At 41.8% G+C, this 22872-nt stretch overlaps 1 protein-coding gene across 10 annotated transcripts in view; it reads right to left on the bottom strand.

Moving 5' to 3' along the window:
- The window catches only part of LOC102294716 (supervillin), a 48366-nt gene extending 25697 nt beyond the window's left edge, over positions 1-22669 (bottom strand). For 4 of the 10 annotated variants that reach the window (XM_042219054.1, XM_042219056.1, XM_042219052.1 and 1 more), the window contains exons 1-16: positions 22101-22669; positions 19479-19542; positions 18358-18449; positions 18198-18255; positions 17957-18105; positions 13671-14502; positions 12583-12666; positions 9039-10334; positions 8457-8627; positions 8235-8272; positions 8057-8118; positions 7774-7910; positions 7462-7557; positions 5621-5912; positions 4612-4677; positions 2448-3159 (exon numbers count right to left, since the gene is read on the bottom strand). In XM_042219054.1, the coding sequence (XP_042074988.1) occupies positions 2448-3159; positions 4612-4677; positions 5621-5912; positions 7462-7557; positions 7774-7910; positions 8057-8118; positions 8235-8272; positions 8457-8627; positions 9039-10334; positions 12583-12666; positions 13671-14502; positions 17957-18105; positions 18198-18255; positions 18358-18449; positions 19479-19542; positions 22101-22161 (4210 nt within the window). In that variant the 5' untranslated portion in view covers positions 22162-22669. The remainder of the gene's footprint in view (positions 1-2447; positions 3160-4611; positions 4678-5620; positions 5913-7461; positions 7558-7773; positions 7911-8056; positions 8119-8234; positions 8273-8456; positions 8628-9038; positions 10335-12582; positions 12667-13670; positions 14503-17956; positions 18106-18197; positions 18256-18357; positions 18450-19478; positions 19543-22100) is intronic. The other 6 variants (XM_042219053.1, XM_042219058.1, XM_042219055.1 and 3 more) reach the window with 6 other exon arrangements.
- Between the last annotated feature and the right edge of the window lie 203 nt (positions 22670-22872).

Here is a 22872-nt window from a genome sequence, read left to right on the forward strand (position 1 = left end):
ATGGCATGCAAATTTTTTTATACTTTATATATACAATGGTTACCATTTAGAAGTTTTTAGTAACTCTTTTCAACAGAAAATTGCTGAGTGGGAGTAAACATGGATCTGTTTGGGAACTGGGTAAAATTCAAATCTTTTCAACAGCCTGAAATACAACATTACACCTTTCATCTTTTCAGACTTCTACGTTCTCAGATTTCTTTTTCCAACCAAAGGCAAGAATTAAAGCCTTTCTATGTTCAACTTTTATATACAGTCTATATCTTGAACTAAGACTTTTCAAACTACATCTGGTTCAGCAGTATTTTCAATAGTCCCACCTTAATTGGTGTTAATGTGGTGAAACAGTGTAGATGTTAGCAGTGTTTTGAAATAAAAACATATTAGCATGGATGCAGGAGCCCTAAAAGGTAAAACTAAATTAAACTAACAGAAAAGTCAAAGTCAACTTTTAAAATGCACTGTGTGGGTGTAGCATTAGTTTAAAGGCTCTTTAAAATCTACCTTTCACTTTTTGTTTGTTGGCTGATGAATTTAGGGAAGCTCCATCTGATATTTTAGCGCTGGGTTTATTGGAAATGACCACATTGTTCTTTTCACTGAACTGATTATAATTTTGTTTGTCTCTTATAAATTTGAATATATCAAAACGTTCCTGAAGCATTTTTTTAAAAGAACCCTTTTTTGCAAACAATCACAGTGTAAATACTCCGATAATTATCTGGAAATGGATTCATGTGTTACTAAACACGAAGATGAGGTTACCATATATCTGTTTGTGCACCAACTCCGTGAAATGCATGCATGCACACAGGGAAACGATTTTGTCGGATTTAAGTTCGAGCCACATAGTTGCAGACGTTAGAAGACACGTTCACCTCAATATTTTGAGCAAAAACATTTTTCCCACCAGTGAAAAATGCTTTTGTTAACTTGTTACTCTGCAAGTTATATGTAAGAAGAAGAAGCTTTGAGCAACTTTTTGAATATGTTTTGTTGCTAGTGTGCTATCTTATCTTTCTGCCTGCCTGTGTTTTCACCTTCAGAAACATATCTGAGATGCACACGAATATCCTCTGAATCACCTGAAAGCACAGATATACTTGACATACTTTAAAGTGTGCACAAAGTTTTGAACATGGGTATCTGAGCTATTAAAAGAAACGTAATTATTAATGTGAGCAGGTGACAAATGGCCCTTTGGGCAAACAAAAACAGAAAAGCCTGATATGACACTGTTAGTTCATTACACTCTCTGGAGCGAGGCAAAGTTAAGAGGGCAGCAAAGTAAATCTATATGTATGTTGACTCAGCAGGGATAGCAGGAATAATATTACACTGGAAATATTTTTGAAAGCAGTACAGAATACCAGAGAGCCTCGCTGCATTACAGTGCAGTTTTCTGTTTCTTTTAAAAAAATGTCCACTACACTGATACAGAAAATGAAAATGCTGCATAGAAAGTAAAGTGTGAGATGATCAGGATTTCCTGCAGGGAGGAATCCCAGACTATCCCCACTTAATGTGTATTAAATATACTGTGGAGATACCTCACAGTATGGTGAAAAACTCTGGCCACAGTCAGAAGGACAACTACACAGTAGGCTTAACATGTGTCTTATTAAGGCTTTTAGGCATGTTGTGGTATTTCCCCAGTGAATCATGATAAGCTCGTATAAAGGATCTTACTATAGTGAAGATTTACTCATGCAGAAGTAAATAAGGCTATAGCCTGCAGACAAGCCTTCCATTGTGTCCCTCTTGTCCTCTACCTGCTTTATTTAAGTGTCCAACAATTGCTCTGCACTCTCTCAATGAGTGCTTTCATCTCTGCATGTACTGTTTGTGTGCATGCATGGGAAAGGACCACCCCTGGACACTCTGTGCATTAGTACATAAAAACAGGTCAGGCCTATTTTACTGTAGCATGTGCACAGCTAAGCCACAGGCGTAATGTGGTGCAAAAGGGATGACAGCCCCTGTAGAGGCCACAGCAGTGAGGAGAGACAGTTCTATATAAAAATCTTAGCTGATCAACAGCATGTTAGGAAAGGGCTTCCTCTTTCCAGACAAAGAAGCCACGAGGTAAATTCATGGAAAAATATGCTAATTAGATGCAGTCTCAGACGCCTCTCCCTCTCTCTTTCTGTATCAGCCAAATCAAACACCCCCAGCTGGGACAAGTGTGTGTGCAGCCGGCAAAAACCAATCATGCGTGGGAGCATGCTGCATGAGACAATGAGGATAATGAGAGCAGCCCCTTCCCCAGACATTTCTCCTTCTGTCTTTTTGTCATTTCCGTTTTGTCTTTTCTTTTTGCCCCTTCTATTTTTATATCTTTGTCCATCCTTCTCTCAATCCCCCCCCACCCCCTGCCCCCACCCATCCACCCATCACCCCAATTATCTCCATCTCTTTATGTTATAATCAACAGAGAAGCTTCCTACCTGAGACCGGGCCACTGCCTCTCTCCTGCTCATGTGTGGAGGAACTGTGCGCTGCTGCAGCCTCCCTCAGGTAGCCTCCTTTTCCTCGTCCTCCTCCCTCTGCTCTGTCTCTGTTCTTGTGGGAGTCTCCGTCTGCGGCTCTCCAGCTGGGCAGAGACTCTGACTCGCCCCCCCACAAAGAGGGCTCGGCAAAGTGCTGAAGCCGGGGATGCTGCTGCCTGTCGTCTCTGTCCCTGTCGGGGGAGTGCCGCTTACCCTTAATGCTGCTGCCTTGGCCGGCTTCTCTGGCTCCTCCCTGCTGTCTTTGCCTCACCTCCTCCTCTTTCGGTGCTCTCCGACTCTCCTCCTCCTGCCTGTGATCAGTTGAGGAGGTGGGAGCAGGAGGGGCCCCAAATTTCTCCTGGCTCTCAGGGAAGGGATGAGGGGAGGAGTTGAGCTCAGACTCTGGGTGGCCTGGGTCCCCACTCTGGGTCATGGAGAAGTACTTCGGCGCCCTCTCCTGGTGAATGCTGGTGCTACTGGAAGCCTGTTGTTGGGCAGGGATGTAGGTGACGGCAGTGGACTTCTCTAAACGGAGACCATCATCATCACCGGCAATGCTGCCTGATGCCTTGGTTACCATGGCGATGGAGGCCTGGGAGGTGACAGCTGCCACCGATCGAACCAGGGAGGCTGACAGGGGCTCCAGTTTGATCTCGCCGCTATTTTTCAGCTGCAAGAACAGCAGGAGTCGTGTGAGAAAGTCGGGACACAAAAGACAGAACAACAGAAGAGGTGAAGGGATCGATATGAAGGGCGGAGGACGTGAATACAATTAAAGCAGACAAATTAGAACTCAATGGAGGGATAGGTTGCAGAACGTAGGCCTATGTGGATGTGATGGTGAACAGACAGACGACGGGATGGCAAAGAGGCCAAAAGGTAGGGAAGAAACATGTGGACTGTTGAGAGGAAGGAAAGCAGCAATCACAGCACAACTGAAGCCACAGCAGTAGCTGTCATTCACACAATTACCTGATAATATACATCTTAGCCACGTCGTCATACTTAAACACAGCTCAGTAATTTCCTTTTAATTATGTTCATACTTCCATTTTTGTTAACCAGTGTGGCATCATGGAGTGGTCAGTGCAGTGTAGGGTCTTTACCTCACAATTTAAAGCACCTCAACCATTGTTGTGATTTGGAGTTGTATAAATAAAATTGAATTGAATTAAAATACATCTGAAATTCTTGAGCAACAAGAAGTTAATGAATACAGACACCCTAATACTTTAAAGTACTGGAGCATGATGAGCTAAAAAATAAAGCTGGATTTAAAATTTGACACTTGATTTGAATCTTTCAAACAATAGTCAGTCAAAGGATTAGTTAGAAACACACACTGTATATAAAAGACAGCCAACCGCAAGTACACACTTTCCCGATGACTTCCTGACACAACAGCCAAGAGTTTTTGTCTCCTGCTGGGAACAACCTGAGGCTCTTTCGCTTGTTAGGCCAAAGTGTAAAGCACTACACTATGCAGTTTATCTTTAATATGTCATCTGTGGTTAGGAATTAAATTTTAAAAGCCAGAAAAGTGCATCAAAGCTGTATTGATGTTATCTCCTACATTGTGTAGTTTATGTCTCTTCCTCAAGGTGCTCCAGCACAGGTGGCTTATACGTTTACGGAAATAACCAGTCATCAATAACATGCTAAAGCTCCACACCACTACAACACACTGATTTTGTTTGCAATTCAAGGTCTCACCAAATTTTGTACACATTCAGTATCACATCTATCCACATACTAAATCCACAGGTAAGCATTTCTTTTGCAACAGAAGTTACTTCAGGACTAAACAAACTAAAGAGCTGTATTTGCTTGCATTTGAATATCCCATGCTTGTTATGCAGGGAACAAGCATGTCCCAGAAGCAGCAACCATTAAAAAACATAGCCACAGATAACAAAAAAACTCAACCGGAACTTTTAATTACATGCTGTTTTGCAAAGAGTACACAGATCTAACACTGAGGCAAAATAAAATTCATTTTTAATCGACACCAAAAGCCACTAGACACAAACACTGGCTTCTAGCAGGACCTGATCAGATCAGTCCTGGCGGGATTTTTCAATGCAACCAACCATAAGCTCCACAAATGCAGCAGGGGTCTTACATGTTCCTCCTGACTGGTCTCTAAGTCACCATTGCACACCGCAGAGGTTACTGCCAGCTCATCTTCCTGTGTGGAAACCAGGTATTGACTATGACTCACTGCTGAGAACATGGTGGAGATAAAGTCGACCTTTTATAAAATATCTCAGCGTGATGTCAGGTTATCTTTGTCAGAGGATGCCGGGGAGGAACGTTTTCATTTTTCACCCTTACTAATATATACAGTATTATAAAATTCAGGGTAGCTCTGGAAACAACAACAACATTAATGTGATAAATGAAAATTGTGTCAGGCCTCCCATTTGTGAACTTCTTGTCATTTGTGACATATGGAGGCTAGTAAAGTTTAAAAAAACACAAGTGCAAAATAAACTCTGTGACCTTTTTTGTGCTATGTAAAAGTCATCCCTCTGCACAGAGAACCACGTCAGCTGTCGCTAAAGCACTGAGGCAAACTGTTCGTGGTGCTCACTGCAGTCACTGGAAGTAACCTAAAAGTAAAATGTTTGCAGGTTTTTCACAAATCTTACAGCAAAGAAACTCTAGATGATCTATTGTTCATTCTAATTAAATTACACTTTTGTCTGCACATCAGTTCTGCCAGAAAATTGTTAACCTCCTGCAGAAATTTGCTTTTACTCTAGAGCTTTTGTGATAAACAAGAATATCATTCAATTCATTTTATCACTACTTACACAATTTCATTGTTGTTAGTTGTAATTGTTCCCTTTGTTTGTTTTCAGCCAATTTTCTCTGCTTTCTTTGCACTTTTTGTTGAGCATTGCAGTCTTTCATGTTATTTCTTTCAGTCTCTTTTCTATATACTTCTACCAATTTTTGTGCCTTGTTTTATGCCTAATGCCATGTCAGTTTTGAATAAAACAAATCTAATTATAACATATTTATTGCACAGAACTTTGCTCATACATGTTAGAAGAAAAGTAAAAGAACTAGTAGTGGTCGTTAGGGATCTTTGTATATTGGCATTGCAAAAGGTGAAATTATTGTACCTTCTTCACCTCTCCCTGGGTGATAGGTTGAGTCTGAAAACGAGCATTAGCTCTGCGCTGGCGGGTGTCCCCTCGAGTCCCCTCACCAGTCTTGCCTGTAGAATGGGCGAGGCGGTTGAACAGGGCCATTTTCTCAGACAAACTGAGCGTGGAAAGGTCTGGCTCCTCTGGGACACCTTCCTGGCCATTTACCTCCACCCCTGCAGTGGAAGCCTGAGCTGGTTTCTGGTGCTCCTGGCTTTCCTTGTCCTGCTCCTGGACTGTTGAGCCTGGCTGAGAGGAACCCTGAATGCTGGGGTAGAGACAAAGGGATGTCAGTGACTGATTTAAAAAATAAATAAATGTTTACTTTAACCTGGGACATTTTTATACTACAGTGATATCTGCCTTTGACTTGGATTAAATGGAAAATTGTGCCACTAAAAGCACACAAAAATATTTCTTTGAGTTAATAGAGTAATAATTGTTAAAAAAAAACAACAACAACAAAACATTATTATAGAGTTTCAAATTTGCTTTTTGATACTTTAACCACCTGCAGAGCAGCATCCTTAAAGTCTGCTTTTTATATACTTTTTAAGTTTACCTGATGAGTAAATGGCTGTGGCAGCTGTGTCAGATTACAGTCACAGCAACAGAGGCATAAGCAGATCAGCCCACAGATGACTGATAATCATATAATGCAGCTGAATGTTTGCAGTAGTGTGCTGAGTTAAACCTGGCCTGGTAAACAAACTGCAAGACACGTGAGCTCACGCTTTAACCTTTCTGATGATATGCAACCTTTTCCTTCACCGAGGTTTGTGACCTGCATGTGAAAATCACTGCAAGAAGCAGTGATGCTTGGAAACTGAACGTTTAAAGTTCTGAATGAGTTATTGTGTAAGCAGTGTCTTCTATCTCGTATAAGGTGCACACAGCAAAGAAGCAGGACATGAGGGGGGCAGAAATAACAAGGTAAGGAGAGCTGGATGAGCACATCAGCACTGCAACCAGGAGAGGGAGACGAAGATTTATTAACTGCAAACAACATGGCAAATTAAATAGGAAAGGGTAGTTAGAAACTAGGTGTGGTTGTGAGTTTTAGCTTTATTTAGAGCGCAAACATCATGCAGATCTCTCCAATTCATATGTGTGGATGTCATTCAATGGAGGGATTTGCTTGAAGCAAATGTAAGGGTTGTTCATGTGCAGCTTTTCAGGCTATCTTTTTGCTCTCTTTTGTTCTTTATTCTTGTTTACTTCTTGGACTGAAGTCGACCTGCTCCTCCTAACCTAATTTGGGACTTATCCAGAAAAGCTCAGTAGCACGTTTTATTGCCATTTTTCTCTTAATGTCTTATTAAAGACAATTTGTATTTTACTACCTGCGTCTGACTTTTCCTGCTTTTGGACTGTTTTATGAACGAACGCACCCAAAAGAACCCCCAATATATCAGTAAATTCTTGGATAACATAAATTATTCCAGTTTATAAATTACCCCAATTCTCTAAGTGCATTATTAAAGAGTATTTTTTATTATTATTTTTAATCAAGCATAATGGCTAGATGCCTTCAGTGCTAAATATAATTTTTTACTATACATTGTAATGCACCCTCTTCTCTATAAAATTCATAAATTTATTTTTATGCTGGAAAACATCCCATTTCTCCCTTATGTCGATGCTGCTGCCCTGCGTTACCATCTTCTGTTTCAACCCATCCACCACCCCAGCATCCACCCTTTTGGGTCCAGGGAGATATTTTACACATCACCAGTCTTTATATACTTGTCTGAGCAGAGTTGTTTGACTAAGTACATTAATATCACACGTACACTCAGGAAAACATCAGAGCCCACCTGATGCTAGTCACACTGGTGCTGCCTACTCTGGATCCGGACACATTATCTAGATTACTGTGGAAAACCGGAGGTTGTGAAGATGTGGCAGGATCACTTAAAGTGGAGAAAAGGACATATATATATAAACAGAAAAAAACAGTGAAATTAAGGTGATGGAAGGCAGAAATAGAAGTGTCTTCAGATGTGTCAAAGAGAAAGGAAGAAAAAGACAAGAGAGGCACAGAAAATTGCAGATAGGAGCAGAGAAATGACTTTTAAAAATGAAGGGAAGGAGTAAAGGAAAAGAAAAGCTTCAAAATGCCCATCTACCTTGAAGCATTGACCACCTCCTTGTTGGTGACAGGCTGTGTGTGTGAGCGGTCCTGAACTCTTCTCAGACGTCTTTCTACAGCCGCATTTCGTGAGCGTGGTTTGGGAACACCACCCTCCAATGTTTTTTCAAGTTCCTGTATCAAAACAAAACGTATACCTGTTTCAACCTCCGTGTATACTCAGATAACTCACCAAAGGTGATCTAAGCCAAATTTCAGCTTTTGAAACTATGATTTTAAAACGGTTTAGCAGCATTAATCGTGTGTTATGAATAATTTACCCTGAAGAGAGACCTCTTTGCAGCCACACTCATCTTGGCTCTCTCATCCAGTTTTTCTTCATCTGCTTTTAAAAAGGAAGAATTATGTTATATGCATAATTATATATTGCAAAAGTTATGAAAATTTCCTTAAACAGTTTTTACACTAAATACATTTTCTCTGATACACTGTACTCGCCTTCAGCATCCTGTAGTTGTGAAGGGCTCAGACAAGACCTGTAGAAGACATAAAAATACATCATTCCTCTGAATTTATACCATATTTCATTTAATCTTTTGACCACGGGACCATAACCTTATGGCCGGTGCAGAGTCATGCTCTTTCATGCCATTCTGTGTTTTTTCCTTTGTCAATGGACTTGTTATAAGGAGTTCCTAGTACAGAAACCTCCTCTTGTACCTATCAGACTCCAAACGCTCTGCAGATGTGATGGGCTGGGTCCTAAACCTCTCCGACATTCGACTGTCTCCTGGAGTGATGTAGCGCCGAGGTCTGCGAACACCCCTGTCCCGATCACTGCTGCTAGACGGATCTACTTCCACAGCTGAGAGATCTACTTTAGTACTCTCACTTTTGGAGGAATGGATGAATTTGGAAAGTGTGACGAAGACAACAAAAAGGAAAAGTACTTTTAAACCAAAAATAAAGATAGTTGGTCTTGTTTTTTTAATTTAACATATTACCTTCAGACGCACTTGGGTTAAAAAAATAAAATAAAAGCAGACACACAGACCTAACTGCAACACAAATATAAAGGTCAGTTACTTGATGGTAACATGCAGCTGTGACCCAACTGTCAAAACAGTTTGCAGAAATGTAATGAAACACAACAGTATTTCACACCTTCCATGCCACATAAAATGCATCACCACCATTATTTTCTCAGATTGCCACTGTATTATTTATTTGCACCAGCTTATTAATGCACTGTTAGACAGTTATTTAGCAATGCAACACAGAGCCCATGCTCAGTGGACCTACAATTCTGGTTTCCGGTTTGCATTTTCCAGATAAGAGTGTCGCAGCTGTGCCACTGACACCCTTGTGTCCAGGGTGCCCGTCTCCCCGTTAGCCATTCCTGGTGCAGGGCCGGTCCTGGATGCCTCTCTGCCGATGTCCATACCATACAGGACAGCATGCTGGCTTATACCTATATCTGACATGGAGCGGGTTCGTGTCTTGAGTTTGGACCCTCCACTCATCTCCGTGCTTCTGTGTCTGGCCTGAGGCAAAGAGGAGCCCTTCTGGAGGTAGGCTGAGTTAAGCCTCTGGTGCCCAGATGGAGCCTGCTGCTGCTGCCTGTGATGCTCAGACTCCTGGTGTATTTGGGGATGTTGTGTCTCCTGGGAGTCTTGCTGTTGACGTACAGTCTTATGTCTTTGTAGCTCCAACTCCTGTTGTCTTTGAGCCTGTTGTTGTCTTTGACTCTCCACTTGCTGTCTCACGTGGTCATACTTATGTTGCATTTGCGGGTCTTGTTGTTGAAGTTGTGCAGCATGCTGTCTGTTGTGGTGCTGATGCATTAGAGGCCCTGCTTGCTGAATTTGGGGCTCTTGATAGCATATAGGGTCAGAGGATTGATGCTGTCTGGGCTGCGATGATCTAAATGCTCTTTCCTCTAGGCCGTCATGGCCAAGCTCTCTCCTCCATTCTCTGATCCTTTCAACATTTCTCTCCCTCCCCCTCTCCCTTGGTCTCTCCCAATCCCAGTCTTCCTCACCTCGACTTGCCCTCCTTCGTTCTGGACTTTTGTTCTGCCAGTCTGCATCTTCATGTCGTCCCCTATGTGTGTCATCCACACTCCTTTCCCTTCGCCGTATCTCTGAGGGCAACACAGCTTTCCTGCTCTTTAACAGGCCCTCTGTTTGGACTTCTTCCTTTAGGGCTTGCCTCGCTTCCAATCGCGCCTCCCTATGGGCAGCATAGATTTGGTCAGAACTAACTCTTCTTCGTGGTTGTACTTCAGGGGGTTCAGAAGGTCTGGCACTTGGTTCTAATGGAATCATGGCCAAATAGGGCTGAGAGTCCATAGCAGGGCCAGAGTGTTGGTAGTCGGAGTTCGAAGTAGGGTAGGGTATTTGCCCATGAATCGGATGGTAGCCTAGGCTGTGCTGAGGCTGGGGAACTGTCCTTTGCTGGGTGGGTTCTGAATGCTGTCGCGTATATTGAGCTGTGCTCCCTTGAATACGATGTCTGTTATCCTGGTGCCTATCAGGACTGCAGTCAGGAGGCCTCTTGACAGTTTCATCCCTGGACAATCGTTCCCTTACTCGGATTCTTGGAAAAAGGAATGCACAAGGGAAACTGAGCTTCCAGTTCAATTAGAAACTACTATTTCCTCTAAGCCCAAAACTCAACTCAAACACAAGGGGATATAAGTTGTAATCCAGAGTTCCACTAAAAAATAAATAATAAATAAATAGAAATAGAAATTAAAGCCCTTACCCAATTTACTCTGAAGTTTGTCTCTACCTGACCGGCCCTCTTCCATATGCACATTAACAGTTTGCGATGATCGCCTTCACTTTCACCATCAAAATTGGCAACTCTTCAACTTTATTTAAATTTTTGGGAAGCTGCATGTTTCCAAATCTGCCACACGATGGCACTTTGTGTTGACAGTCTGACCCAAGGAATGCAAAAGTGTCAACTATAAAATAAACTTGTTCCTGGTCATGCGGCCGGCTTGATACACTTTGGCCTTAAGGTCATAGCTGGACATCTAACATCAAAAAGGCTGTGTCAGACTGACAGAAAATTCTTTCTGTGTAAGTTTGTAATATATGGTGAAATTACAAATCTGAATCAGAAACAGTGCAATATAAAGGTGCAAAGGGCATACTTGCCAAATTCTGCACTATTTAATCACATCCAGTAAATCTGCCTTACACAAAGTTTGGTAAATAATTACATAAACTGACAACCGTTGTATTGTCTGAAGAAAAAACCCCATCAAAACCTAATTTCAATTCCATTAATTCCAACTAGACAATGTCAGACATAAAGAACACAAACATGAGGCTATCACAAGACCAATTCCAGCTCTCAGGTATAGCATGTCCTAGGTTTAAATTTGAATCCAAGTGTCCCTCTCTCTCTCCGATGCCAAAAAAGTCAGTCAAACTATTTTTATCTACAACTTTATAACCCTTGGTAGCTAAAGGTTGCACTAATCTCATTGTACACCACTAAGCCACACATAATTGATGTGCCTCTGCTTTATCTGACATGGCATGAAAGACCTAAAAGAGTCCTTCTTGTACTCTAATACCAGCTAGAATAAGCAGCTGACAAGGACAAACAGAAGTCACAGTCATTTGGGTGCATTCAAGAAAAAGTGATTAAAATAAGCGCCCTAAAAGAACCAATAAACTTTACAAATAAGCACCATTATTTTTGATGTTGCTGTGATGTGCTGTGATGCATAATAATCTGGTGAAAGGTCTGACTAAGTCATACCACACCTTGTTAATTTCACTTATTCATTCGAGTGTTCATTTGAGAATTTTAGTGTTCATCATTTCACCAGCTATTTGCAAACTGGCTGTATTTCTTATCTATGCCACTGTCCTCTCCAGAAATCCACATATAGCCAAAGTCTTCACACTTTTTTAACAGCAAAACTCAGATAAAACTTCAGTTTTCTACCAGTTTACCTCACAAAACCATTTTAGAACATTTTTAAATCATTAATGTAAGCTCCTTATTCCACAACATTATAAGTAAGAGATTCAGTGTAAGACTGAGATAAAGTTTCATAGATGCTAACAGGCCAGAACCTGAGGAGGGGGCATGTGAGTACAGCCTTGCTGACAAGTGCCAAGTCAGTAGGTCTGCGGCCGACTCAGGTCAGGGTCTGGAGCTTTCAAATGTTGTCACCCCATCAACTCCGTTTCACTAACACTTATCAACTGCTCGCCAAAATCTAGTGCCTATTTCAAACTGAAAATTTCAAACTGATCATGTGAGATGCGGTTTTAGGTAAATCTTTGAATTAAAAAATGTTAGAAATTAAAGTTTGTCAGTTGAAAAAGGAAAAACCCTCAGAACACCAAACAACTGTTAAATGAGAGACTATGATGTCAATTATAGTGGGAATTATTAATGAATTAAAAATAATTGTGAATAGTTATGCTTTTGATGTATGGAAAAGATTTAGCTGATTGTCCACTGGGAACATTTTTCTTTCAAGTTTATTATGTTATTACATTTACTTGTCACAGTATTGTCAGGAGTATTATAGTATATAAGTAAGCAGGTTTCAAAATTGTTCAAGGCTTTATTCAAGGCTTTTAGGAAAATTGCACTTAAGACATTTCAAACTCCTTCTGCACACCATTATTCCCAGAAAAGGACTGCATTAAAAGAAAAGCACAGCCTGGTTTTTACCTGAAAATATCACATGAGCAATCATAACCTGGACTTTATTTAGTGCCTCAGTGCTGTGTTATAAAACCATATGTACCCAGTGGACAGTGGGCAATTGGTGGGGTTTCACACTAACGGCATCCCAAGTGGACTGTACCTTGAGGGCCAGGTGAAGTCTGTCTGAGCATCACTCTCTGAGTCTGTGTTGAGAGACCAGTCGCTCTTTGACAGGGCGGCCAGGCTACAGGATGATTTCATGCATCAGTATCAAACCCTGAGAGAAACTTCTGCTCTAGTTCTTAGAAACCAAATGTGCACTAAGCAGCTGGACTGTGCGACAACTACAACTACAACAAGAGTCAAGTTTAATAAGTAAGAACATTATTTATAGGCTTCATATAAGATTTGCCACAGTGTCATCACCCTGAATTCGTTCACATCCATTAAGCGTCTCGTTCCTTTTGTGGTGGCGTCTTCAGGTTTATAATAGAAACTGACAAACTCTTTGCTTAATGAACCAGGCTGCTGTTAAGTGAGGTTCGACTCTAAAGGCAAGCAAAATCCAGCCCTGCAATCATCCCTCTCACGTACAACCTTTCCTTGATGAGCTCCCCAGAGCCTCTTTCTATGTGAAACTGGAGCAGGCCAAGTGTGACTGAGCTGGGCCCACAGTCCAGAAAGATCCTAGCACTGACACAGTGGTAAAAGCCACAAGCTAAGAAGCTCAGCAGATAATGGGAGCCACAAACTCCAGATTATAGATTTTGAAAAGATAAAATACTTCTTTCAAGCTTTTTTTTTTACAAACACCAAATTCTAACAAGATTGCAAATACATATTTTATAATAATTTGAATTTATAATGATGAAAAAGTAATTAAAAATTAGCATATGAAAAGGATTATTAAGAAATATTAACTGAAAAAGAAGCATCAGAAATGTTATGGTATGATCACCGATGCACTACTGACAGCAGTAAAATCTTAAAGTATTTGCAGGTGCATGGAGTAAAACCACACAACAAAATAGGAGAATCAATAATGTTATGCTAAAGTAGGAATACAATAACAGAAGTTTAGCTAACAATAATTTATGTGGGGTGTTAGTATTTATGCAGTATTTTATTATTCTAATCTAATTTTTTGGAGTTATATTAACATATACTTGTGCTGTATTTTGGTATTAGTGTAAAAGATAACAAAGTTTAACCTGACTGCATGCATTTTGTTTTATTTTGTCATCTTACCCCTGCCTGTTTAGGATGCTCTGGGCCTGCTGCTCAATGAATAAATCCCCAGGTGAGATGCCGTAGCGAGTGGAGGGCAGGGATGCCCGGCGGGCAGTGCGAGGGGAGCTGGGCACTGCTGCAATGCTGTAGTCCCGGGTGGTGGCTGGACTTGGCTCCTGCTGGGCAGCATCTTGCTGATGGGGTTGCTGTTGTTGTTGGGGCTGGGCTGGATGCTGTTCCTGAGTCCTTGTTCTAGAAGAGACTGAGCGCTCCTGAGCTCCACCACGCCGATAGTTCTCCATATTCATCACTCTTTCCCGTTCTGAAAATCGGCTTGGTCTTTCTTGAGAGGGGGGAGGGGCTTGGTTTGACTCGGAGGAGCTTGATGTGCTAACAGGCGCAGGATCTGGGTGAGTCCTCATGGAAACCCTGCCCACTCCAGAGCGGTACGGCACCCTAGGGTCGCGTCCTTCTGTCTCTACTTCTGGTCTGTCCCTGTCTCGCCTGGCAGCAGTTTGTCTGTCAGCGGAGTCTGGATCACGCCTGGAACGGTAGCGTGGTATATAATCGCTGTCCGCTTCCTGATCCAGGAGGATGCCATAACGCTCTGAGAGCTGGCGCCGGCGCTCAGCTTTGTAGCGGGCGATGCGCTCAGCCTTAGAACTGAGGTTTGTGGATTCTGTGGGGCCAGATGTGGGTGTAGAAGAGGTGGATAGTGTTACTGGGTCAACATAAACCAACACTGGCTCTGGGCGGCTGCTGCCAGCACCACCTTTGACCTGAGGTGACCTGTCAGGAGATGACACCTGCTTCTGTGGAGCCACCGTCTCCTCTCGGCTGTAGCGTTTCACTGTGGTAAATAGTAAAAATACTTCATTAATTATCAGCAATAACCCTGGAGAACTAAAAATGATACCAAAATCATGTCACACGTTTGTAAACTGAAAATGTTGAAGTTGAGTCACACTTACAGCAGAACAATGCTCAAGAGATCAAGTATAGATCCATGTGAAAAAGAACATTCTTCACAGAACTCAATGCAGGCCTGTGAAAAACTAGCATATCCCTAACACTTCTTTAAGAATTAAGGGGAAAAGTAGATGCCAGGTGCTGCTAATCAAATGCATTTTATTAACTGAGTGTGATAACACAATGACATAATCCCAGGCCAGAATCATCCCGGCAAAGACCCCAATCCAGTCTGCTGAATGGCTTTGGAAAATTTGAAGGATAAGCAAAAACCCTTAGTGATCCCATATGTCTCAGGAGTATTGGAACAGTTGAGATGCATTTTTTGTAAACACCACATCTCCGTGGCTTTTAAACCCTAAAACACACAGCGCCAAAAATTGGTCTGCCCCAAGGATCGGGTCCCCCAACAAACAGAGTAATGTAGTGTACGCTGTTAAGTGCCAGGAGGATTGCCAGGATTTATACATCGGGGAAACCAAACAACCTCTGGTGAAACGGATGGCACAACACAGAAGAGCTAACTCCTCAGGTCAGGACTCTGCAGTCTACTTACACCTACAGATTTGAGCGGGGACACAAGGAGGCCAATTATGTAAAAAGGGAAGGACCATCGCTGAATCAAGGACCTAGGGGCCTAAGGGTACATCTGTCACCATCTTACAATGCTGTGATTGCCGCCATTCCCCAACTCTCTGTGAATGGTACTCATGGCCATCTATCCGTGGGCTTTGATCAGTGGTTGTTGATCAATGGTCATGAGAATTTGGTCATGATCAAGGAACTGACCACACAGCCCATTGTTCATTCAGTGGGCTACTTCCAGTCATTGTGCAATTGTGCTTTATAAGGTTGGGGAAACTAGCAGGCAGCTGAGACTGAAGAAGTCACTTGGATGAGTGATGAAACGTTTCTCCCACTGAAAACGCGACCTCCAGATAAACAGATTCAACTTTTTGGGAAGGATGGCATAAATTTTGGACTTTTACCTGTATTTTGACAGGTTTTCCAGCTTTCTTTCCAGCTTTCATCTTAAAGTCTACAGGCCTCAGTTAGCATGGTATGGCTTATTTGGAAGCACTGCCAGGAGAAAGCCCAATTTCTCTAAGAAGAACATGAGCATGGCATAAGTTTGTTATGCTGCATCTGAACAAACCACAAGACTTCTGGAACAATGCTCTTTGGATGGACAAGACCAAAGCGAAGTTTGGCCAGAACGTGCAGCACCATGTTTGAAGAAAAACAAGAGACATATAACAAAATAAACACTTCCGACCAACTGTCAAACAGGATGGTTGAGGGTTGATGATTTGGGTTTGTTTTGCTACAGGGTCTGGGCAGTCGACATACCGTAATTGTCGGGCTATAAGCCGCTACTTTTTGCACAAGCTTTGAACCCTGCGGCTTTTAGTCAGGTGCGGCTTTTCTATGGATTGTCCGTGATTTTTGTCATATCGTAAGACGATTTGTTTTGTGTGTTCCGCTGTTGTACGGCACTACGTTGCCTGGCGGAAGGATCGGGGTTCAAGAGTGGTATGTTAGTCACATGTCCGTCCGCCAGGCAACGTAGTGCCGTACGAAGTAGCGCGAAAAACAAACTTCAAAGTAGCGGTACGCGTTCAGCGGGAGTCGTGGATGATGAGCGGCGATAAACTTGCAAGTTATGCCCAAAAAGCAAGTTATGCCCAACTCCACCGGTGGATTCTGACAGCGTGGAAAAGTGTGAAAACATCCACGATCACCAACGGATTTTGAAGGGCTGGACTGCTGCATGATGGAGAGGAGGACACCGCCACGGCCCTTCTGAGGGTGTTCGACTCTGACACTGACAATGAGGATTTCTTTGGTTTTGAAAGTGACAACGAAGGAGAGAAGCGGAGAGTGGATGACGAAGCCATCCTGAGCCTGTTTGTATCCGACACTGGAGAAGAGGACTTTGGTGGTTTTAGTGCGCAGGAAGAAGAGAAAGATGGTGGTGAATGACTGACTTTTCTTCTTGTTAAAGCTGTGTCACTGCACCTGAGCCTAAAAGGTAGTCCGAATCTATTTTTCTGGTGTGCTGTAGGCTACTGTTATGTACTACATGTGCAAATATGTACCCATAACTTGTTTTTCAAAATATTAATAAAAGTGATGTCTCCAAACAGCCATCTCTTTCCTGACAATTCCCTTTGTGCATATTCTCTTACATATGATAAGTCAACATTGAAACACCTGCGGCTTTTAGTCAGGTGCGGCTAATGTATGTACAAAACAGGATTTTCCCCTGATTTTAGCTTGTGCGGCTAATATTTAGGTGCGCTTTGTAGTCCGGGAAATACGGTAATTCAGTTCACCAAAAGTTTACCAATGTATTGTAGCGTCAAAGAGCCCATTAGTCTGACAGCTATTGTGTCATGGAACAGGACAATGATCCCAAGCACAGAAGTAAATCTACAACAGCTTAGAGTAGCTGAAAACAAAAATGGTCAAGGTGTTACGGCGGCCCAGTCAAAGTCCAGACCTCAACCTGATTGAAATGCTTTGGTGGGACCTCAAGAGAGCTGTCCATAAACAGATGCCCACAAACCTCAATGAGCTGAATCAATGCTGTAAAGAGCAGTTGGCCAAAACTCCTCGACAGTTATGTGAGAGACGGATAAAGTCATACAGAAAACTACTACTGCTGAATCATAGAGTGATTGTGTAGTCCTGAGAAAACGTTCCTTTTCACATGATTGTACAAAATACGTTTTTTAAAAAACACAGATGCAGTTTACACAAGGGGGACATTTTTCTGATGTGGTGAAACAGAACATTCTCAGACATTCGTATCACTTTTTTACTTCCCATCTTGCAAACTGTGGCAACATGCAATTACAAGCAGTTTCAGGGGTGCTTGATTGCTCAAAGGTATGTTGAGATAACACCAATTCTGGGAATACACACACTGACATTGCATCTCCAATGTGGTTTCATTCCATTATTTCAAAAGCTCCAAATTGTTTCAGAAGTGTCATGTTGAGTTTTTGTATTTTAAAAGCTGACAGGATTCCCTATGTTGTTCCTGAGGCTGACTTCCTGTACTTTCCATCTGATCTGTGCATGCTGATGCACCTTGCATAAAAAAAATCTGTTAATCTGAGGATAGGATGTCTTAAAGAGGGAGGTTTCCCCTTGTTTCAGACAGACAATGAGCTGTGGGTCTGCACAAAACCCAACTATGCCAACCTACTCTAATAGAGTCTATTAAAGCATATATAGAGTTAGAAATGAGGTCCTCTTCAATTGTTGAGACATATTTCAGTAGTCCAATTAAAGCAGCACAGTTCAGCAATGCATCATCCCATGCTTACCCATCACGCAAGGCTCACAGGGGTCTGAGGCGCGGGTGTATCGTGGGGGATCCTCCTCAAGCATCCTGTTGGCGACCAATCCACCAGGCACCAGTGCAGGTGGTGCATCACTTTCAATGCCCTCCAGGCGCCGGGCTATCCTCTCCTTCCTGTTGGAGACAACATACAGCAGGTGAAGGTTAGAAGTGAAGGAAGTCTTTGACATGTTTACATCAAAATACGTTGTCGTTCTTGAAAATACCTGTTCATTCCCAAATCCTTTCTGACCGCTCCCTCAAAATATTTCTTCAACTCTGAAACTAAAAGTAGGACCAGAAATTTGAGTTAAAGAAATGGCATGACTAACTAAACATTAATTTATTCTGTGTTATTATTTGTAAGTGTTTAGAAGTGAAGCCCACCTTTGGGGAGGACAACCAGAAGTTTGGCATCTGTATCTGAAACACTCTTGACCAAAGCGGTCTTGTCATTCAAGGAGAAGTCACTCTGAAAACTGAAAAAGAAGAGAAGAAGACACAAACCAATATGAAACTTATGATGCAATAAACTTCTATTCTTTTAATCAGGAAGTCTAAAGTCAACCCAAAGAAAACTAATGATGCTCTAAACCTCACATAGCCAACTAGATTCCTCTTTAGCCCTCACAACAACTCTTCCTCAGCTGACCTGTCCTAAAGAGGTAAAAGCAGGTAACGCTGAAGCTCAGCTGGTGTAGCATCTATTAAGATCCAACTTAAGAAAGAGGTCATCAATTCCTTAATTAGAAACCGCCAATTAAGGTCTTCTCTTAATGATTTTATTTGGCAGCATGAACAGATGAACATGAACATGATCACACAAGCCAGGATAATTAAGCTCACCCTTCTTTTGTTTCCAGTAGCTTCTCCAACTATTTTATTCATCACTTAAACATAAATCTTAACATCAGTTGTGTGCGTTAAAGTTCTGGAAGTGATGCTGAGCTAACATGATGTAAGAGTAAACATAAAGCTAAAACTGAACTACATACAATTAAATCTCATTGAGCTGCTCTTGTCATCTTTTAAATAAGATTTTAGGGTGCTACTCTTCATTTTTAGGACCAGATACCTTTAATTTTATCTTATAATTTATATAGAAGTGAAGCTATTTAGCTTGTAGCCCCAGAGCACTAACGCTGTCCTGTAAACTAATGCAAAACGGAGCTTGGTGCAGTGTGGTCCTGAAGGAGGTATTATAGCTCTAATTCCATGTGAACTAAAAGGTTTCTTAGCATAAGCTGGTCCAGGCATCTCAGCTTTTAATGGTTACTAAGCATGATAAGCTAAAGCACTCGAGTAAGTAAATCATATAGATCGGTTCAATGCGTCCCTAGATAACAAAACATAAAATAACAGTAAATGCTGCATATCATTTACTTTAAGTAGTTTACATTATAGGTAGCTATATAAATAAATCCACCTGCTATAAACCCATTTTTAAATTGTTTTAATATTGGTATCCCATCGTGATTTCACATAAAGAGAGTTTATTCTTTACTGACCTTAAGGTGTCTGTTGGCAGCGAGGTGGAGGTACAAAGTTTGGTAGACGCTTTAGATCCAAATCCTGAGAAGAGAAACAAGACACAGTTAAACTTGAATAATAAATATATACATATATATGTTGGCATTGCAAGTACCGAAGCATCTGTATCAAAATAATAATAATGGATTGATATAGCGCTTTTCAAGGCACCCAAAGCACTTTACAATACCACTATTCATTCACACACTGGTGGACGCAGCTACGGTTGTAGCCACAGCTGCCCTGGGGCAGACTGACAGAAGCGAGGCTGCCATATCGCGCCATCGGCCCCTCTGGCCAACACCAGTAGGCAAGCAAGGTAAAGTGTCTTGCCCAAGGACACAACGACCAGGACAGAGAGCCCAGGGATCGAACCGGCGACCTTCCGGTTACAGATGCGATTCCCAACCCCCTGAGCCACGGTCGCCCCGTAAATAAACCGTATGTTTCACTATAATGTATTACAGAGTTCTTTATCCACTAATCAAAGACAAAACCTGAAACAAAATTTAAGAAAAGGAACAAGAAACAGCTCAATATGCATCATAAAGAAAGTCTTTTAAAACCTTCTGAACAGCTGAGCTATTTTGAACTTTAAAGTTACATCTAAATGTAAAAAAACAACTACAACTTTACAATAAAACAAAAGAATGGCACAATCTTTGCTCTATTGTATTTACAAGCATACAATTCGGGTAGCATGGTTGTAGCATACATGGTATAACTATGCTATAATTGTACTGCTTAGAGACAATCAAGAAAGAATGGAAAAGCCTTGTTGCTTCGATCACTTTCCAGAGGTGTTAAATCCTGTCTAGCTGCACTTTAAATATGTGTTTTTGTGTTTGAAACTTGTATAAATCCACGACTGAATTGCTCGGTCCTTATCCATATTTGATTTCAAAGTACTTCAAACAACATACATATCCACCAGTGTTGCTTGGTGGAGTTTTTTTTTATAGTGTACTATAACACCTACCAATCCAACAATCAGTACAAGACATATAGCCTTATATTATTTTTCTTTTGACATTTAAAGATGAGGAAAATCAAAACTTCAACCCATTCACAATCTAATTTTTTATGAGGAAACAACAACCTTTTACCAACATTAGAAAATCTGTTTACATGGGCACAAGAATTTAAGTTAAAGTAAACAATGACATTTAATGCAGGAAACAAAAATCAATCAATAAATAACTTAATCAATATTAAACGAAACCATGTCCAGCTTTGGACAAAACACCTACCAAGCTGGGAACAGACAGACAAAGACATTTTGAAATAATTCACAGGATTATTTTGATGGGAAAACACAAGACCGATATAAAATAGGTTGATATTATAGAGCGATTAACCAAGAGTTGCTGCTGTGCTCTTCTCAAACTAAACACTTGGTTCATTTCTCACAGGAAATTTCCAACCCCACAATGAGCTCACTTCAAAAAAAGAAAACTCTGAGTTCACATCCAGTTCCCAACTGATATCTGACCTTCTCGCTCACATGTCACAGCAACAGCAGCCTGTTGTAAACTTGTATCCCAGTATAGGGGACCGATCACATTACTGCTCCAGACGCCTCCATAACATCTTATTTTGGCCCCCGAGTGACTGTGTGGCAATGCTGTGCAACTTTTGTTTTGCAGGGTAGGAAGGAAGCGTGGATGTGTAAAGATGTGGTTCTGGAGAAGGCAAAATCCTGACAAGTATCAAGTTTAAGGGTTTCTCGGTAACATGTAGGTGACTTCAGAGAAATCAAAATCTGTTAGACTCGTTCATTTTATAATTTATGCTCTTCTCTGTTTACAAAACACAGATTGCTGAAAAGCTGTCCATGACTACTTCTGTACTCTGTACTTCTGTATTTTCACATGTGCGATCAATAAACGCCATAACCTTTGGCATTATCTGTTCTCAAATCCACAAACATTCAGCGTTTTCACAGCCTGTGGGAATTCGTAGAGCTGCATGTATCTGTCAGTCTGTGATTTCACTAACATACTTCCTCTGGTGGAAAGCCCCTTGTACAGATGTCAGCTTGTCTTTCCTTGGAAACGCCTGCAGGTTGTCAACAAAACAAGCAGCACAAGCATCAAAGCTGGCACTGCCAGAGAGCGGCTTAGGCTGCTGACGGTCCTAAAGTGAGCGTGGAGAGGAGAGGGATTTTCTATAAATATTCAGAGGTGCAAAATAGACTCCCTGAGTGAACTAGGGCTTTGCTTTCCACACAGTGTCTTCCCATCATACACCTTGTGATGTTTTTACAAAGCGTTTCATGAAGAGTGCATTTACAAGATAAGGCATCCACAGGAGCATCTACCTGTTGAAATATAAAGTGCTAAATGAGAGTAGCTAAACCACACTTTTTAGTATCATAATCTTAATTTAAAAAATTTTGCATAGTTTAAATCTCATATCACAACTGTTTGATCCAACCAATAAGAAGTCTCAAGGTGAATCACCTCATCTATCAATCTCTGTCACTTTTCTTAGCTAAGAGCTAAATTGCATGGATCTTCCAAGCTAATCTAGACAGTTAAAGGTATTCAAGTGGGTTAAGAAAGTCTTCCTAAAGCCTCTTCCTCTTCAGCAGGCCTTACCTGTGCCAGAGGGCTGCACATGGTTCACATGGTAACTAGAGATCCATGGGTTTCGAAACATGTTTAGGGAGAAGAACAGAAGGATAGCCTACGCCTATACTCCCCTCTGGTCACAGTGGTGGTAACGGTGGTGGACAGCAGGAGTGGCAGCAGTGAAGATGAAGGTTGCTACCAGCAAGCCGAAAAGGAGGGATGGAGGTGGTGACACGACCTCGCACGCACACACATATATACACACACGGATATGCAGAACAGAGTGACTGGCCACAAAGCAAGCTACAGCCTGGACAGACTGGCAGTCGTGCAATGCCGGTGTGTATGTCGGTGTGTGTTCGTGCACGCAAGCGAGCCGAGAGAAAGAGGGAGAGACAGCACAGCAGGGTGCTAAAGCAGCTCAGAACCCTAATCAGATTACAGGCAGAAATTAGCCTTGATGATGAAAACTCTGGAACAGGATTGGAGGAGGATGCCAGGAGGACTGCAGGTGGTGGTGTGGGGCCCAGGACTACTGGAAGTCAGATGGTAGCTTAACACTGGCATAGTAAGGGCATGCTTCAGCCAACATTGCCAATTGCCATCAAACTTCTATAAACTGAAGCCAAACACTGCATTAATATTATGATTAGGCTCTTAGGCTACGTTCACACTGCAGGTCTTAATGCGCAGTTCCGATTTTTTGATCAAATCCGATTTTTTGTCTGCTTGTTCACACTACAAATAAAATGCGACAGCAAACGCACTCTTGTGTGACCCCTCAAAGCGGCCCGCATGC

Source organism: Haplochromis burtoni, unplaced genomic scaffold (genome assembly GCF_018398535.1).
Source record: "Haplochromis burtoni strain Fernald_Lab_line unplaced genomic scaffold, NCSU_Asbu1 Contig_27, whole genome shotgun sequence".
Lineage (NCBI taxonomy): Eukaryota > Metazoa > Chordata > Actinopteri > Cichliformes > Cichlidae > Haplochromis > Haplochromis burtoni.